We start from the raw sequence: 19,717 nt of genomic DNA on the forward strand, positions 1-19,717 counted from the left end.
TATTAGAACCCTGATCTGCATCTGAGGCTGTAACAGTAGCAACAACTGTTCCTTTAGGTGAGTTCTCGGTAACTGTGGCCTTGTATGTTGGTTGTGTAAAAACGGGGGCATTATCATTAGCGTCTAAAACTGTAATGAGAATCAGCATCGTTCCTGACATCTGCGGCTCTCCTCCATCTACAGCCGTCAACACGAGAGATATCTGCTCTTGTTTCTCTCTGTCTAAAGGCTTCTGTAAAACCATCTCAACATTTTTATGACCATCAGCGTTTTTACGTAGTTTTAGATCAAAATGATCAGTCGGTTTTAATTGGTAGTTTTGAAGATCATTAATTCCAACATCAAGATCCACAGCTCTTTCGAGCACAAATTTAGCCCCAATCACCGCTGACTCGCTTATTTTGAATTTCATCTCATGTTTTTCAAAAGTTGGTGTATTATCGTTGATATCTGTAATCTGAACTGTAACAGTGTAAAACTCCATAGGATTCTCTAAAATAATCTGAAAATGTAAAGCGCACAGCGCTGTCTCGGTACACAGCACCTCTCTGTCAATTCTCTCTTTGACGAGGAGGACTCCCCTTTCTCTGTTCAGCTCGATGTACTCTTCGCTGTTCCTCGTATAGATCTTTGCTTTACCTGATATCAAACGTTTTATTTCTAAACCTAAATCTTGTGCTATGTTGCCGACTAAAGAGCCTTTCGCCATCTCCTCAGGAATAGAGTAGCTAACCTGCCCGGACACTGAGCCGAGGGAGGAGAGAGAGAAACAACAGTACTTGCCGATTCATTGTTCTACCCGATTTTTTTCACAGCGAGGCTCCACAGTTCACTTATCTCCAAACAAAAACAGATACCGAGCAGATCCCAAAGTTAAATCTCAAATGAACAGCCGTATAATCCACTCATTAGACGCAAATATCTTGCTGATCGAAATGTCTCATCTTCTTTTTTCCTAAAATATTCCACAACCAAAATCGTCTGTCCTTCCCCGTCGTGTTCTCTCTGTACTGTGTCGATGTTACATGGGAGGTTCTGCCACAACCCTGCTCTTCTTCATCGACACTCTGGTCAACAGCGGCCCTAAGAGTCCATATTATAAAACTGCAGAACACCGACTGAAATTAAACTCAGGAGATCTCAGTGTAAATCATCTTGAAGTTTAGTTATATTATACGAAGACGTGAGCAATATCTTGGAATTTACAAACGACGACAGAAAGACAACAACTGAAATGCATCATGTTCACTGTTTAGGTCATTATAATGGCATATTTAAAGATAATAGATATACATTTAGGGACGCCGTGTTAGGTCTTTCGGGTGTATGAGGAGTCAGAGTGGATGGAAAATGAAATAGAAAGACTGGTAAGGGGAAAATATCTTTTAAAATAAAGAGCTGTCTGTGTAATGATGCTCTCTGAAAAAAACGATAAAACACAAGAATAGACATTTAAACTGTTCAGACAAAAGCTGGCAGACAAGTTAAACATGCTGCTGAAGTGTGTCGCTGTCCGCAGTTCTGAAGTCAACCAACTGAATGAGACCCACAACTGTCCACTTTAAAAGCTGTTGCTGGTATCACGTGATGACACATCACGCTGTAATATCTGAGACATATTCTGAGAGCTTTCCGAATGGAAAAAAATGCTGCTTCCATTATCACAACAACAACTACTACTACGACTACTACTACTACTACTACTACTACTACTACTATCATTTTACTACAACCACAAAATTATTAACATCATTATTATTATTAGTGGTGGTGGTGGTAGTAGTAGTAGTAATATCGTTTTAAAAACAATTGATCGTGCAAAGAATACTGATGTACGTATAGATTAGGAATTCCATTGGGGAGTTATTAGTGTATATTGTTAGATATAGCATAAAACACAGTCTCTGTACGCGACCCGTCCCATAAAATGCCCCCTCCTTGTTTCTCAATGTAAGAAAAAAAATCCGGGACATTAACTGCATTTTAAATCACTAAGAAAAGATAGAAACTGTATTAAATTAGTCTAACCTCCAGAGGAGAGTCTGGTTCATCCAGGATGCTCTTTTCACTCTGTATCCGCTGCATCGTCCCTGTAGAACTGGGGTCCATTATCAGCACGTTCTGACTACCGGCTCTGCCGAACTTACAGTCACTCTTTCTGGAGTCAGTCGTCCTGCACACCTCGTAATTGTACACGTGCTGCAGAGTCCCTGTCCCCAAAGTGTCTGAGTAACGTGGTGGATAATATGGAATCACAGGCAGATTGGAGTGATACAGGATGCGAGACTGTCTCCATCTGTAGATTTTCACTGATATAATAACCACCAAACACGTGATGAAGAGGAAGGAAACTACAGCCAAAGCCAACACTAAGTAAAAAGTCAGGTTGTCGTTGTACTCCTTGTCCTGTGTAAAGTCAGTGAACTCAGACAGCACTTCAGGGAAGCTGTCTGCCACCGCCACGTTAACAATGACTGTAGCTGAACGAGAGGGCTGCCCGTTGTCCTCCACTATCACAGTCAGTCTTTGTTTCACAGCATCTTTATCAGTCACTTGGCGGATAGTTCTGATTTCTCCATTCTGTAAGCCCACTTCAAACAGCGCCCTGTCTGTGGCTTTCTGCAGTTTATAGGAGAGCCAGGCATTCTGTCCAGAGTCCACATCAACAGCCACCACTTTAGTTACCAGATAGCCCACATCTGCTGAACGAGGCACCATCTCAGCCACCACAGAGCCGCCAGTCTGGACTGGGTACAGAACCTGAGGAGGGTTGTCGTTCTGGTCCTGGATCAGTATTTTCACACTCACGTTGCTACTGAGTGGAGGGGAGCCTCCATCTTGCGCTTTGACCCGGAAGTGGAAGTCTTTGATCTGCTCGTAGTCAAAAGAGCGCACTGCATGGATGACTCCACTATCAGCACTGACGGACACATATGAGGAGACTGGCACTCCGTTAACAGAGGAGTCCTCCAGTATGTAAGAAACACGAGCATTCTGGCTCCAGTCAGCGTCTCTGGCTTTCACTGTGAATATAGAGAGGCCTGGTGTGTTGTTTTCTATTATGTAGGCCTCATATGAGCTCCTCTCAAAGACAGGCGCGTTATCATTTACATCAGAGATCTGTAAGGTGAGAGTGACGCTGCTGGAGAGGGAGGGCACTCCCTCATCAGAGCATGTCACTGTTATATTATATTGAGAGGCTCTCTCTCTGTCTAAATCACTGTCTGTCACTAAACTGTAGAAATGATTTGTTGACGTTCTTAAAACAAATGGCACATTTTCACTGATGAAACACTGCACTTTTCCATTTTCTCCAATGTCCTTGTCTTCAATATTTATCATTGTAACCACTGTATGGACTTTGGCATCCTCTGATATCACATTTGATTTCGACATTATATTAATTTCAGGCGTATTGTCGTTTATATCTTGCACATCGACAATAAGTTTACAAGAATCCGTGAGTCCTCCGTCATCACTGGCACGTAAATTTATTCGAAAATTTCGCGATTCCTCAAAGTCAATGTTTCCAATTAAAGTAACTTCGCCGTTGTCTTTGTTTATTTTAAACAATTTCCTTACATCATCAAATGTATTTGTGATTGAATAAGTTATTTTGCCGTTGGAACCCTGATCTGCATCTGAGGCTGTAACAGTAGCAACAACTGTTCCTTTAGGTGAGTTCTCAGTAACTGTGGCCTTGTATGTTGGTTGTGTAAAAACGGGGGCATTATCATTAGCGTCTAAAACTGTAATGAGAATCAGCATCGTTCCTGACATCTGCGGCTCTCCTCCATCTACAGCCGTCAACACGAGAGATATTTGCTCTTGTTTCTCTCTGTCTAAAGGCTTCTGTAAAACCATCTCAACATTTTTATGCCCGTCAGCGTTATTGTGCAGTTTCAGAGCAAAATTATCAGATGGTTTTAATTCATATCTGTTGAGATCATTAATACCAACATCAAGATCCTCAGCCGTTTCCAGTTCAAATTTTGCCCCGATTATTGCTGACTCACTGATTTTAAATTTGATTTCCCCTTCTTCAAATGTTGGCGCATTATCATTGATATCTGTGATCTGGACAGTAACAGTGTAAAATTCCATAGGATTCTCCAAAATAATCTGAAAATGTAAAGCACAAGGCGTCGTCTGTTTGCAGAGCGCCTCTCTGTCGATTCTCTCTTTCACAAGGAGGACTCCTCTTTCTCTGTTCAGCTCGATGTACTCGTCGCTGTCCCGGGTATAAATTCGAGCCTTACCACTCGTCAAACGCTTGTTTTCTAAACCTAAATCTTGTGCTATCTTACCGACTAAAGAGCCTTTCGCCATTTCCTCCGGTATAGTGTAGCTGAGCTGGCCAATTACCGAGCCGAGCGAAAGGAGAGAGATGAACAACAGCGCTTGTCGTTTCATTGTTCTATCCGAGTATTTCCCCAGCAAGGACCCTCAGTCCAGTTATAAATCGCTCAACCTGAAATCCATTCCAATGTGAAACATCAATGTAGCTGCTGATTAATCCATACAGTGAAATGAACGGTCTCGAAAATCGTCGTGTCGGTTATCAAATATTCTACATATCCCCAAAAAAGCGTCCTTTGCCTTCGTGTACTCTCTTCATTATGGTGATGTTACATGGGAGGTGCTGCTACAAACCTACCCTCAGCCGTGCACACACTGGTCAACAGCGGCCCTAAGAGTTCATAAGACAAAACTGCAAACAAGCAACATGAATTCACATTTAATACTCACTGTTAGTAAAGTGTAACTTGAACTAAGGTTGAAAAAACGCATCAAAAGTAAAATTATTCTTCTCGGAAAAGGTGAGTCGTCATTTCAAAACAGTTTGTAGTCACGATTGATCACTTTTGATTACATCTACAGCCAAACTAATGTGTTTAAAAACACACGAAGCACATCTTATTAAAATATAAAAAGGAAAAACTATAATCAATTAGAAAATAATGACAAAAGAACTACTTACAGATTTTAGTGATAAAATGAAGGAAATGGATGGCAAGAAAACCACGTTTAAAACAGTTGCTGCCCGAGGTCCTGAAATAATAAAGAGCCCAAAACGACCATCACCAACCTTTCATTCAGTTAAAAGTGTCCCGAATACTAATTATATTAAAAAGAGTCACTGGTGTTTCTACAGAAAATACATCAATGTAAATCTGACAAACAACAACAACATTAATAATAAAAGAAGAAGAACTGAAACGAGAATATTTCTATTGTTTTCTATATCTGTTGGCCAACTGAAATACAAAAGCTAAATACAGAAACAGCTGGTCAGATATTCATCCCTCTGCCTTCACGAAAACTCACCCTGTGGCCACATAACGGACTGAATGCAAGGTTGTGGGTTAAAAATTAAAAAGAAAAAAAATCCATCTTAAGTACAAGGGCCGTGCTTTTGAACTATAAATTGAAGTAGGCAAAACTTTGATGCAAATGTTTGGAGTTAAAATTTGTCATATTCTGTTATTTGCTACTGAAAGCCATGAAAGGTTGAAAGAGTCTAACCGTTTAAAGCAGTCTGCTGAGACCCAAGCCACATTTTGGTCACAGTACCGTAGATGTAAAGTAATTTAACAACCTATGGTTGATTGAGAATGTGGGTGATGGGATGCTGTCCATGGTTCTGAAATTCCGCAACAAGGGTGCGTGAATTTTTTAACAATACAAGTTAACACCGTAAGAGCAGAAAAGGTACAGAGACTAATCGACATTATTTAACCAACCTCTAGAGGAGAGTCTGGTTCATCCAGGATGCTCTTTTCACTCTGTATCCTCTGCATCGTCCCTGTAGAACTGGGGTCCATTATCAGCACGTTCTGACTACCGGCTCTGCCGAACTTACAGTCACTCTTTCTGGAGTCAGTCGTCCTGCACACCTCGTAATTGTACACGTGCTGCAGAGTCCCTGTCCCCAAAGTGTCTGAGTAACGTGGTGGATAATATGGAATCACAGGCAGATTGGAGTGATACAGGATGCGAGACTGTCTCCATCTGTAGATTTTCACTGATATAATAACCACCAAACACGTGATGAAGAGGAAGGAAACTACAGCCAAAGCCAACACTAAGTAAAAAGTCAGGTTGTCGTTGTACTCTTTGTCTTGTGTAAAGTCAGTGAACTCAGACAGCACTTCAGGGAAGCTGTCCGCCACCGCCACGTTAACAATGACTGTAGCTGAACGAGAGGGCTGCCCGTTGTCCTCCACTATCACAGTCAGTCTTTGTTTCACAGCATCTTTATCAGTCACTTGACGGATAGTTCTGATTTCTCCATTCTGTAAGCCCACTTCAAACAGCGCCCTGTCTGTGGCTTTCTGCAGTTTATAGGAGAGCCAGGCATTCTGTCCAGAGTCCACATCAACAGCCACCACTTTAGTCACCAGATAGCCCACATCTGCTGAACGAGGCACCATCTCAGCCACCACAGAGCCACCAGTCTGGACTGGGTACAGCACCTGAGGAGGGTTGTCGTTCTGGTCCTGGATCAGTATTTTCACACTCACGTTGCTACTGAGTGGAGGGGAGCCTCCATCCTGCGCTTTGACCCGGAAGTGGAAGTCTTTGATCTGCTCGTAGTCAAAAGAGCGCACTGCATGGATGACTCCACTATCAGCACTGACGGACACATATGAGGAGACTGGCACTCCGTTAACAGAGGAGTCCTCCAGTATGTAAGAAACACGAGCATTCTGGTTCCAGTCAGCGTCTCTGGCTTTCACTGTGAATATAGAGAGGCCTGGTGTGTTGTTTTCTACAATGTAGGCCTCATATGAGCTCCTCTCAAAGACAGGCGCGTTATCATTCACATCAGAGATCTGTAAGGTGAGAGTGACGCTGCTGGAGAGGGAGGGCACTCCCTCATCAGAGCACGTGACTGTTATGTTATAGTCAGAGGCTCTCTCTCTGTCTAAATCACTGTCTGTCACTAAACTATAGAAATTATTTGTTGACGTTCTTAAAACAAATGGCACATTTTCACTGATGAAACATTGCACTTTTCCGTTTTCTCCAGTGTCCTTGTCTTCAATATTTATCATGGTAACCACTGTATTCAGTTTGGCATCCTCTGATATCACATTTGATTTCGACATTATATTAATTTCAGGCGTATTGTCGTTTATATCTTGCACATCGACAATAAGTTTACAAGAATCTGTGAGTCCTCCGTCATCACTAGCTCGCAAATGTATTTCAAAATTTCTCGATTCTTCAAAATCAATGTTGCCGATCAAAGTAACCTCACCGTTTTCCCTATTTATCTTAAATACTTTCCTGACATCATCCAACGTATTTGTGATTGAATAAGTTATTTTGCCGTTAGATCCCTGATCTGCATCTGAGGCTGTAACAATAGCGACAACTGTTCCTTTAGGTGAGTTTTCAGTAACTGTGGCCTTGTATATTTGTTGTGTGAAAACGGGGGCATTATCATTAGCATCTAAAACTGTAATGAGAATCAGCATCGTTCCTGACATCTGCGGCTCTCCTCCATCTACAGCCGTCAACACGAGAGATATTTGCTCTTGTTTCTCTCTGTCTAAAGGCTTCTGTAAAACCATCTCTATGTTTTTATTCCCATTAGCGTTATTGTGGACTTTCAAGACAAAATTGTCGGTTGGTTTTAATTCGTACCTTTGAAGATCATTGACTCCCACGTCAAGATCCACAGCCCTTTCCAGCACAAATTTTGCCCCGGTGTTCGCTGACTCACTGATTTTAAATTTGATTTCCCCTTCTTCAAATGTTGGCGCATTATCATTGATATCTGTGATCTGGACAGTAACGCTGTAAAATTCCATAGGATTCTCCAAAATAATCTGAAAATGTAAAGCACAAGGCGTCGTCTGTTTGCAGAGCGCCTCTCTGTCGATTCTCTCTTTCACAAGGAGGACTCCTCTTTCTCTGTTCAGCTCGATGTACTCGTCGCTGTCCCGGGTATAAATTCGAGCCTTACCATTAGTCAAACGCTTGTTTTCTAAACCTAAATCTTGTGCTATCTTACCGACTAAAGAGCCTTTCGCCATTTCCTCCGGTATAGTGTAGCTGACCTGGCCAATTACCGAGCCGAGCGAAAGGAGAGAGATGAACAACAGCGCTTGTCGTTTCATTGTTCTATCCGAGTATTTCCCCAGCAAGGATCCACAGTCCAGTTATAAATCGCTCAAACTGAAATCCATTCCAATGTGAAACATCAATGTAGCTGCTGATTAATCCACAGTCAAATGAACGGTCTCGAAAATCGTCGTGTCGGTTATCAAATATTCTACATATCCCCAAAAAAGCGTCCTTTGCCTTCGTGTACTCTCTTCATTATGGTGATGTTACATGGGAGGTGCTGCTAAAAAAACCTACCCTCAGCCGTGCACACACTGGTCAACAGCGGCCCTAAGAGTTCATAATACAAAACTGCAGACAAGCAACATAAAATAATCCTTCCCGAATACTTACTGTGAGTAAAGTGTAACTTGAAATAAGGTAATAAACGCCATATAAGTAACATTGATGTCTTTGCAAAAGGTGACTTATCACTTCAAAACACTTTATAGCCATGATTTCTTAATTTTGGTTGCATTGGCGAGTAAATTAATGTGAACCACATATTATCAAAGTCATGAAAAGGAAAAGCTTCAATGACTTGATAATAATAGCAAAAGAACTACATAAAGATTTAAGTGATAAAATATAGAAAATGGATGGCAAAGTAACTAACTTTAGAACAGTCGCTGTCCGAGGTCCTGAAACGATATAGAGCCCAAAACGACCGTCACAAATCCTTTCATGAAGTTTAAAGTATGCCACAAACAGTAATAATATTAAAAAGTGTTAAAGATGTTTGTATGGAAAGTACATTTATGTTCATTATAAAACAACGTGAATAATAAATAAAAATAATAATATTAATAATAATACTTCTACAGCTACTACTAATGATAATAATAACAATGATGATTAATAAATAATCATAGTAATTATATTAATAATTCAAAAGAGGATGCTTGTATCATTTTCTGAATCTGTTGGCACACTGAAATTAATTAGCTAAATGCAGAAACAGCTGGTTGGATATTAATTGAAATGGCTTCACTAAAACTCACTGCATAGCAATATATGTGACTGAAAGCAAGGTTGCCGATACAAAATGACGAAAAAACATCTTAAATAGATGTAATGAACAACAGAACTATTAAGTGAAGTAGGAAGAAACTTTGACACAAATGATAGGTGTTAAAACTCCTCAGAATCTGCTATTTGCTACTGAACACCACAAAAGGTGTACAATTAAAAGTGTCTGTATAAGATATGGTTAAAGAAGTCTAACCGTTTAAAGCAGCCAGCAGTCTGATGTGTCACAAATCATGACTTTGTCACAGTTCTGTTGATGTGAAATAATTTACCAACCTACTACTGATTGAGAATGTAGGTGATGGGATGCTGTCCATGGTTCTGAAATTGTGGAATAAGCATGGATGAGTTTTCTAACACTGAATTTAACGCTGAAAGATCAGAAAAGGTACAAAGACGCAGCTTCATGTTTAACTGACCTCTAAAGGAGAGTCTGGTTCATCCAGGATGCTCTTTTCACTCTGCATCCGCTGCATCGTCCCTGTAGAACTGGGGTCCATTATCAGCACGTTCTGACTACCGGCTCTGCCGAACTTACAGTCACTCTTTCTGGAGTCAGTCGTCCTGCACACCTCGTAATTGTACACATGCTGCAAAGTCCCTGTCCCCAAAGTGTCTGAGTAACGTGGTGGATAATATGGAATCACAGGCAGATTGGAGTGATACAGGATGCGAGACTGTCTCCATCTGTAGATTTTCACTGATATAATAACCACCAAACACGTGATGAAGAGGAAGGAAACTACAGCCAAAGCCAACACTAAGTAAAAAGTCAGGTTGTCGTTGTACTCCTTGTCGTGTGTAAAGTCGGTGAACTCAGACAGCACTTCAGGGAAGCTGTCCGCCACCGCCACGTTAACAATGACTGTAGCTGAACGAGAGGGCTGCCCGTTGTCCTCCACTATAACAGTCAGTCTTTGTTTCACAGCATCTTTATCAGTCACTTGACGGATAGTTCTGATTTCTCCATTCTGTAAGCCCACTTCAAACAGCGCCCTGTCTGTGGCTTTCTGCAGTTTATAGGAGAGCCAGGCATTCTGTCCAGAGTCCACATCAACAGCCACCACTTTAGTCACCAGATAGCCCACATCTGCTGAACGAGGCACCATCTCAGCCACCACAGAGCCACCAGTCTGGACTGGGTACAGAACCTGAGGAGGATTGTCGTTCTGGTCCTGGATCAGTATTTTCACACTCACGTTGCTACTGAGTGGAGGGGAGCCTCCATCCTGCGCTTTGACCCGGAAGTGGAAGTCTTTGATCTGCTCGTAGTCAAAAGAGCGCACTGCATGGATGACTCCACTATCAGCACTGACGGACACATATGAGGAGACTGGTACTCCGTTAACAGAGGAGTCCTCCAGTATGTAAGAAACACGAGCATTCTGGTTCCAGTCAGCGTCTCTGGCTTTCACTGTGAATATAGAGAGGCCTGGTGTGTTGTTTTCTACAATGTAGGCCTCATATGAGCTCCTCTCAAAGACAGGCGCGTTATCATTCACATCAGAGATCTGTAAGGTGAGAGTGACGCTGCTGGAGAGGGAGGGCACGCCCTCATCAGAGCACGTGACTGTTATATTATATTGAGAGGCTCTCTCTCTGTCTAAATCACTGTCTGTCACTAAACTATAGAAATTATTTGTTGATGTTTTTAAAAGAAATGGCACATTATCGTTAATAAAACATTGCACTTTTCCGTTTTCTCCTGAATCTAAGTCCTCAATATTTATCATGGTAACCACTGTATGGAGTTTGGCATCCTCCGATATCACATTTGATTTGGACATTATGTTAATTTCAGGCTTGTTATCATTTACATCTTGCACATCGACAATAAGTTTACAAGAATCTGTGAGTCCTCCATCATCAATAGCACGTAAATTTATTTGATAGTGTTTTGACTTTTCAAAGTCAATGTTCCCAATTAGTGAAACTTCACCGTTGTCCTCGTTTACGTCGAACATTTTCCGGATATTTCCTAACGTGTTTGTGATTGAATACGTTATTTTACTATTAGAACCCTGATCTGCATCTGAGGCTGTAACAGTAGCAACAACTGTTCCTTTAGGTGAGTTCTCGGTAACTGTGGCCTTGTATGTTGGTTGTGTAAAAACGGGGGCATTATCATTGACGTCTAAAACTGTAATGAGAATCAGCATTGTTCCTGACATCTGCGGCTCTCCTCCATCTACAGCCGTCAACACGAGAGATATCTGCTCTTGTTTCTCTCTGTCTAAAGGCTTCTGTAAAACCATCTCAACATTTTTATGACCATCTGCATTACTGTCTAGTTTCAGTGCAAAATTATCAGTTGGTTTTAATTGGTATTTTTGAACGCCATTACTGCCAACATCAAGATCTTCAGCCCTTTCCAGCACAAATTTAGCCCCGATCACCGCTGACTCGCTTATTTTAAATGCAATTTCATTTTTCTCAAAAGTTGGTGCATTATCGTTGATATCTGTGATCTGAACTGTAACAGTGTAAAACTCCATAGGATTCTCCAAAATAATCTGAAAATGTAACGCGCACAGCGCTGTCTCGGTACACAGCACCTCTCTGTCGATTCTCTCTTTGACGAGGAGGACTCCCCTTTCTCTGTTCAGCTCGATGTACTCTTCGCTGTTCCTCGAATAGATCTTTGCTTTACCTGATATCAAACGTTTTAATTCTAAACCTAAATCTTGTGCTATGTTGCCAACTAAAGAGCCTTTCGCCATCTCCTCAGGAATAGAGTAGCTAACCTGCCCGGACACTGAGCCGAGGGAGAGGAGAGAGAGAAACAACAGTACTTGCCGATTCATTGTTCTACCCGATTTTTTTCACAGCGAGGCTCCACAGTTCGCTTATCTCCAAACAAAAACAGATACCGAGCAGATCCCAAAGTTAAATCTCAAACGAACAGCCGTATAATCCACTCATTAAACGAAAATCTTTTCCTGATCGACATTTCTCATCTTCTTTTTTCCTAAAATATTCCACAACCAAAATCGTCTGTCCTTCCCCGTCGTGTTCTCTCTGTACTGTGTCGATGTTACATGGGAGGTTCTGCCACAACCCTGCTCTTCTTCATCGACACTCTGGTCAACAGCGGCCCTATGAGTCCATATTATAAAACTGCAGAACACCGACTGAAATTAAACTCAGGAGAACTCATTGCAAACCATCTGAAAACTTGGTTCCAAAAGAAACACTGAAGCAATTTATTTTACTCTACAGAAGATTACAGGAAGATGTTTTTGAAATACATCGTGTTTAGTCTCTTGGTCATTATATTAATGCATTTAGAGGTAACAGAAACAGACTTTTTGAGACGGTGTTTATCCGATCTTGCTAATGTAATAGGAGTCGGGGTGGATAAAAAAATCCAAATCAAACAAACGAAAGGGAAAATATGGCTCCTCAACACTGTGAATATTACTGACGAATACTGAGAATGACACAGAAAGAGAATTATGTTAAAACTGATGAAACGGCAGCTGATAAAAGACGTGTCAACACGTGGCAGTACTATGTCGCTGTCCGCAGTTCTGAAGTGAATCAACCCCAATTAAGAGCCAAAACACCAACACTGTACAATCAGTTGTTCCTATAAGGTGATGGTATCTAAAACTATATTACCTAGGAAATGTTTTTGAAAACTTTCTACAGAAAATATTTATTCAGTTTCGATCATCACTGCACTCACTATTACTACAACGACGGTTAAAAAAACCCCACTAAAATAAAAAACAACAATTACTGTCATTACCATTAAATCTATATATCGGGTCGTTTCGGAAAACGGATTGAAGTTAACCTATATCTGAAATTTATTTGGCGAAAAGACATGAAAAGTACATCAAAAATGCCCGAAAGAGTAACTATTTTACATTGTCAGAAATTGAGCAGAAAAAATAATTCACCTTAAAGCAAAAGTGTCCCTTAAAATGGAATTATGCCCTGTTTGGTACTCAGAGGAAGTATGACATTAATTTAATTTAAAATCATCAAGAATACCAGGAAATAGTATTAACGTCTTCTAACCTCTAGAGGAGAGTCTGGTTCATCCAGGATGCTCTTTTCACTCTGTATCCTCTGCATCGTCCCTGTAGAGCTGGGGTCCATTATCAGCACGTTCTGACTACCGGCTCTGCCGAACTTACAGTCACTCTTTCTGGAGTCAGTCGTCCTGCACACCTCGTAATTGTACACGTGCTGCAGAGTCCCTGTCCCCAAAGTGTCTGAGTAACGTGGTGGATAATATGGAATCACAGGCAGGTTGGAGTGATACAGGATGCGAGACTGTCTCCATCTGTAGATCTTTACTGATATAATAACCACCAAACACGTGATGAAGAGGAAGGAAACTACAGCCAAAGCCAACACTAAGTAAAAAGTCAGGTTGTCGTTGTACTCCTTGTCCTGTGTAAAGTCAGTGAACTCAGACAGCACTTCAGGGAAGCTGTCCGCCACCGCCACGTTAACAATGACTGTAGCTGAACGAGAGGGCTGTCCGTTGTCCTCCACTATCACAGTCAGTCTTTGTTTCACAGCATCTTTATCAGTCACTTGACGGATAGTTCTGATTTCTCCATTCTGTAAGCCCACTTCAAACAGCGCCCTGTCTGTGGCTTTCTGCAGTTTATAGGAGAGCCAGGCATTCTGTCCAGAGTCCACATCAACAGCCACCACTTTAGTCACCAGATAGCCCACATCTGCTGAACGAGGCACCATCTCAGCCACCACAGAGCCACCAGTCTGGACTGGGTACAGCACCTGAGGAGGGTTGTCGTTCTGGTCCTGGATCAGTATTTTCACACTCACGTTGCTACTGAGTGGAGGGGAGCCTCCATCCTGCGCTTTGACCCGGAAGTGGAAGTCTTTGATCTGCTCGTAGTCAAAAGAGCGCACTGCATGGATGACTCCACTATCAGCACTGACGGACACATATGAGGAGACTGGCACTCCGTTAACAGAGGAGTCCTCCAGTATGTAAGAAACACGAGCATTCTGGTTCCAGTCAGCGTCTCTGGCTTTCACTGTGAATATAGAGAGGCCTGGTGTGTTGTTTTCTACAATGTAGGCCTCATACGAGCTCCTCTCAAAGACAGGCGCGTTATCATTCACATCAGAGATCTGTAAGGTGAGAGTGACGCTGCTGGAGAGGGAGGGCACTCCCTCATCAGAGCACGTCACTGTTATATTATATTGAGAGGCTCTCTCTCTGTCTAAATCACTGTCTGTCACTAAACTATAGAAATTATTTGTTGATGTTTTTAAAAGAAATGGCACATTTTCGTTAATAAAACATTGCACTTTTCCGTTTTCTCCCGAATCCAAATCGTCAATATTTATCATGGTAACCACTGTATGGAGTTTGGCATCCTCTGATATCACATTTGATTTGGACATTATGTTAATTTCAGGCTTGTTATCATTTACATCTTGCACATCAACAATTAGTTTACAAGAATCTGTGAGTCCTCCATCATCACTAGCAAGTAAATTTATTTGATAGTGTTTTGACTTTTCATAATCGATGATACCAATTAACGAAACTTCGCCGTTTTCCTCATTTACATCAAACGTTTTCCCGACATTCCCTAAAGTATTTGTGATTGAATACGTTATTTTACTATTAGATCCCTGATCTGCATCTGAGGCTGTAACAGTAGCAACAACTGTTCCTTTAGGTGAGTTCTCGGTAACTGTGGCCTTGTATGTTGGTTGTGTAAAAACGGGGGCATTATCATTGACGTCTAAAACTGTAATGAGAATCAACATTGTTCCTGACATCTGCGGCTCTCCTCCATCTACAGCCGTCAACACGAGAGATATCTGCTCTTGTTTCTCTCTGTCTAAAGGCTTCTGTAAAACCATCTCAACATTTTTATGACCATCTGCATTACTGTCTAGTTTCAGTGCAAAATTATCAGTTGGTTTTAATTGGTATTTTTGAACGCCATTACTGCCAACATCAAGATCTTCAGCCCTTTTCAGCACAAATTTAGCCCCAATCACCGCTGACTCGCTTATTTTGAATTTCATCTCATGTTTTTCAAAAGTTGGTGTATTATCGTTGATATCTGTAATCTGAACTGTAACAGTGTAAAATTCCATAGGATTCTCCAAAATAATCTGAAAATGTAAAGCGCACAGCGCTGTCTCGGTACACAGCACCTCTCTGTCGATTCTCTCTTTGACGAGGAGGACTCCCCTTTCTCTGTTCAGCTCGATGTACTCTTCGCTGTTCCTCGTATAGATCTTTGCTTTACCTGATATCAAACGTTTTATTTCTAAACCTAAATCTTGTGCTATGTTGCCGACTAAAGAGCCTTTCGCCATCTCCTCAGGAATAGAGTAGCTAACCTGCCCGGACACTGAGCCGAGGGAGAGGAGAGAGAGAAACAACAGTACTTGCCGATTCATTGTTCTACCCGATTTTTTTCACAGCGAGGCTCCACAGTTCACTTATCTCCAAACAAAAACAGATACCGAGCAGATCCCAAAGTTAAATCTCAAATGAACAGCCGTATAATCCACTCATTAGACGCAAATATCTTGCTGATCGAAATGTCTCATCTTCTTTTTTCCTAAAATATTCCACAACCAAAATCGTCTGTCCTTCCCCGTCGTGTTCTCTCTGTACTGTGTCGATGTTACATGGGAGGTTCTGCCACAACCCTGCTCTTCTTCATCGACACTCTGGTCAACAGCGGCCCTAAGAGTCCATATTATAAAACTGCAGAACACCGACTGAAATTAAACTCAGGAGATCTCAGTGTAAATCATCTTGAAGTTTAGTTATATTATACGAAGACGTGAGCAATATCTTGGAATTTACAAATGACAACAGAAAGACAACAACTGAAATGCATCATGTTCACTGTTTAGGTCATTATAATGACATATTTAAAGATAACAGATATACATTTAGGGACGCCGTGTTAGGTCTTTCGGGTGTATGAGGAGTCAGAGTGGATGAAAAATGAAATAGAAAGACTGGTAAGGGGAAAATATCTTTTAAAATAAAGAGCTGTCTGTGTAATGATGCTCTCTGAAAAAAACGATAAAACACAAGAATAGACATTTAAACTGTTCAGACAAAAGCTGGCAGACAAGTTAAACATGCTGCTGAAGTGTGTCGCTGTCCGCAGTTCTGAAGTCAACCAACTGAATGAGACCCACAACTGTCCACTTTAAAAGCTGTTGCTGGTATCACGTGATGACACATCACGCTGTAATATCTGAGACATATTCTGAGAGCTTTCCGAATGGAAAAAAAATGCTACTACCATTATCATAACAACAACAACAACAACAACAACAACAACAACAACAACAACAACAACAACAACAACTACTACTACTACTACTACTACTACTACTACTACTACTACTACTACTACTATCATTTTACTATTACCACAAAATTATTAACATCATTATTATTATTACTGGTGGTGGTGGTGGTGGTGGTAGTAGTAGTAATATTGTTTTAAAAACAATTGATCGTGCAAAGAATACTGATGTACATATAGATTATGAATTCCATTGGGGAGTTATGAGTGTATATTGCTAGATATAGCATAAAACACAGTCCCTGTACGCGACCCGTCCCATAAAATGCCCCCTCCTCATCCGGGACATTAACTGCATTTTAAATCACTAAGAAAAGATAGAAACTGTATTAAATTAGTCTAACCTCCAGAGGAGAGTCTGGTTCATCCAGGATGCTCTTTTCACTCTGTATCCGCTGCATCGTCCCTGTAGAACTGGGGTCCATTATCAGCACGTTCTGACTACCGGCTCTGCCGAACTTACAGTCACTCTTTCTGGAGTCAGTCGTCCTGCACACCTCGTAATTGTACACGTGTTGCAGAGTCCCTGTCCCCAAAGTGTCTGAGTAACGTGGTGGATAATATGGAATCACAGGCAGGTTGGAGTGATACAGGATGCGAGACTGTCTCCATCTGTAGATTTTCACTGATATAATAACCACCAAACACGTGATGAAGAGGAAGGAAACTACAGCCAAAGCCAACACTAAGTAAAAAGTCAGGTTGTCGTTGTACTCCTTGTCATGTGTAAAGTCAGTGAACTCAGACAGCACTTCAGGGAAGCTGTCTGCCACCGCCACGTTAACAATGACTGTAGCTGAACGAGAGGGCTGCCCGTTGTCCTCCACTATCACAGTCAGTCTTTGTTTCACAGCATCTTTATCAGTCACTTGACGGATAGTTCTGATTTCTCCATTCTGTAAGCCCACTTCAAACAGCGCCCTGTCTGTGGCTTTCTGCAGTTTATAGGAGAGCCAGGCATTCTGTCCAGAGTCCACATCAACAGCCACCACTTTAGTCACCAGATAGCCCACATCTGCTGAACGAGGCACCATCTCAGCCACCACAGAGCCACCAGTCTGCACTGGGTACAGCACCTGAGGAGGGTTGTCGTTCTGGTCCTGGATCAGTATTTTCACACTCACGTTACTACTGAGTGGAGGGGAGCCTCCATCCTGCGCTTTGACCCGGAAGTGGAAGTCTTTGATCTGCTCGTAGTCAAAAGAGCGCACTGCATGGATGACTCCACTATCAGCACTGACGGACACATATGAGGAGACTGGCACTCCGTTAACAGAGGAGTCCTCCAGTATGTAAGAAACACGAGCATTCTGGTTCCAGTCAGCGTCTCTGGCTTTCACTGTGAATATAGAGAGGCCTGGTGTGTTGTTTTCTACAATGTAGGCCTCATATGAGCTCTTCTCAAAGACAGGCGCGTTATCATTCACATCAGAGATCTGTAAGGTGAGAGTGACGCTGCTGGAGAGGGAGGGCACGCCCTCATCAGAGCACGTGACCGTTATATTGTATTGTGGAGAGGCCTCCCTATCTAACACACTGTCGGTTACTACGGTAAAAAAGTTATTCGTCGTTGATTTAATGGCAAATGGAATATTTTCGTTTAAAACACACATGACTTTGCCGTTTTCATTTGAGTCTGGATCTTGTATATTAAGGATTGTTACAACTGTACCCGGTTTCATGTTCTCAGATACTGTGTTTGACTTAGACATGATGTTAATGGACGGAGGGTTGTCATTTGTATCTGTCACGTCCACAATTACTTTGCAGGCGTCGGATAATCCTCCCTGATCGGACACTTGGACATCTAGCTCGTAAAGTTTCCGTTTTTCATAATCTACGTTTCCAGTTAAGGTCAACACTCCAGTATTTGAATCAATTTTAAAGAGACCAGCTGCTCCAGATTTTGATATCATGTATGTTACTATTCCGTTATTTCCTTGATCAATGTCTGTAGCCTTCACGGTAGTTATTAACGTGCCAATAGGAGCGTCCTCTGTAACACTTGCTTTGTATTCCTGTTTTGAACAAACGGGGGCATTGTCGTTGACGTCTAACACAGTAATGATAATCTGCATTGTCCCCGAAAGCTGTGGTTCACCCCCATCAAGAGCGGTCAGTATTAATAACATATGCTCATCTTTTTCTCGATCTAATGGTTTCTGTAAAACCATCTCGACATGTTTAGTCCCATCTCCTCTGCTGACGGTTTTCAAAACGAAATTATCGCTGGGTTTCAGGGAGTAGCTGCTCAGGCCGTTTATACCAACGTCATTGTCTACTGCTTTCTCTAAGACAAATCGAGCTCCAGTAAGAGCTGACTCACTAATTTCAAATTTCATCTGTCCTCTTTCAAATGTAGGAGGGTTGTCGTTTATATCGGTAATTTCGACAGTAACAGTGTAAAACTCCATTGGGTTTTCCAGGATCATTTGAAAATGGAGTGCGCAAGGCATTGTTTGACCGCATAGAGACTCCCTGTCTATTCTGTCTTTAATAAGGAGGACTCCTCTGTCTCTCTTCAGCTCAATATATTCCTCAGTGTTACCAGTATAAATACGAGCTTTACCGGACTTCAGTCTTTCCACCCCTAAACCTAAATCTTGGGCTATATTGCCAATTAAAGCCCCCTTTGCCATTTCCTCGGGAATGGAATAGCTGACCTGCCCGTGCACTACACTGAGAGAGAGCAGCGAAAAAAACAACAGCACTTGCCATCCCATCGCTCCGGTCGACATTACTTTGAAGAAAATTAGAAAATCCACTGTTTGTTCGCCTCAGGATCCAATTTTGACCAGCGGCTACACGTATATGGTCCTAGAGAGTGCACTTATCCTCATTTGTGGAACAAAGAAATCTCATTGTGCCGTGTAGGCTTATGCTGTGACTGTCCCGACTATTGGCTCTGCCTCTATTTCCCTGTGTGATATGTTGAGATATAAGGGGTGGAACTACAACAAATGCTTCATCAGACACTCCATGGCCAACAGCGTCCCTCTCTGTTCAATAGACTGAACTACATGGTATCTTACTGTGGCAACCACAATAAAAACATAATAAAAACCAAAACATTACAGCAAAAACATCACTGACACTGAAATGCCACAGAAACTCCCTAGTTCCAATCTGTCAACATTACGTATCATTAACAAACAGATGACAACGAATGATACAAAACAGAATATAAAGCAATAAAATGACAAAACAAAAGGTATAGCTATGCCGGCAAA

The 19,717-nt window shown here is 41.7% G+C and overlaps 4 protein-coding genes and 1 pseudogene across 4 annotated transcripts; all 5 read right to left on the reverse strand.

The window, feature by feature from the left end:
- Positions 1-2,013: 2,013 nt before the first annotated feature.
- On the reverse strand, positions 2,014-3,342 carry LOC148188902 (protocadherin gamma-A1-like). The gene has a single exon (XM_088081423.1). It carries the CDS (start codon positions 3,340-3,342, stop codon positions 2,014-2,016), a length of 1,329 nt encoding a protein of 442 aa, XP_087937549.1.
- Positions 3,343-4,416: 1,074 nt separating this feature from the next.
- LOC121966409 (protocadherin gamma-A2-like) lies at positions 4,417-9,541 on the reverse strand. The gene has a single exon (XM_042516506.2). It carries the CDS (start codon positions 8,127-8,129, stop codon positions 5,736-5,738), a length of 2,394 nt encoding a protein of 797 aa, XP_042372440.2. The 5' UTR covers positions 8,130-9,541; the 3' UTR covers positions 4,417-5,735.
- Positions 9,542-9,554: 13 nt separating this feature from the next.
- On the reverse strand, positions 9,555-11,864 carry LOC148188903 (protocadherin gamma-A2 pseudogene; annotated as a pseudogene).
- Positions 11,865-11,944: 80 nt separating this feature from the next.
- LOC148188904 (protocadherin gamma-A2-like) lies at positions 11,945-16,516 on the reverse strand. Its single transcript, XM_088081087.1, has one exon. It carries the CDS (start codon positions 15,553-15,555, stop codon positions 13,156-13,158), a length of 2,400 nt encoding a protein of 799 aa, XP_087937213.1. The 5' UTR covers positions 15,556-16,516; the 3' UTR covers positions 11,945-13,155.
- A 48-nt stretch (positions 16,517-16,564) lies between these two features.
- LOC121963350 (protocadherin beta-16-like) lies at positions 16,565-19,695 on the reverse strand. The gene has a single exon (XM_042513640.2). It carries the CDS (start codon positions 19,223-19,225, stop codon positions 16,817-16,819), a length of 2,409 nt encoding a protein of 802 aa, XP_042369574.2. The 5' UTR covers positions 19,226-19,695; the 3' UTR covers positions 16,565-16,816.
- Between the last annotated feature and the right edge of the window lie 22 nt (positions 19,696-19,717).

Source organism: Plectropomus leopardus, chromosome 8 (assembly GCF_026936395.1).
Source record: "Plectropomus leopardus strain MGB_pleo_1.0 chromosome 8, ASM2693639v1, whole genome shotgun sequence".
NCBI lineage: Eukaryota > Metazoa > Chordata > Actinopteri > Perciformes > Serranidae > Plectropomus > Plectropomus leopardus.

Coding starts and splice junctions, on each gene's coding strand:
- LOC148188902 (XM_088081423.1), bottom strand. CDS start 3,342: ATGATAAATATTGAAGACAAGGACATTGGAGAAAATGGAAAAGTGCAG.
- LOC121966409 (XM_042516506.2), bottom strand. CDS start 8,129: ATGAAACGACAAGCGCTGTTGTTCATCTCTCTCCTTTCGCTCGGCTCG.
- LOC148188904 (XM_088081087.1), bottom strand. CDS start 15,555: ATGAATCGGCAAGTACTGTTGTTTCTCTCTCTCCTCTCCCTCGGCTCA.
- LOC121963350 (XM_042513640.2), bottom strand. CDS start 19,225: ATGTCGACCGGAGCGATGGGATGGCAAGTGCTGTTGTTTTTTTCGCTG.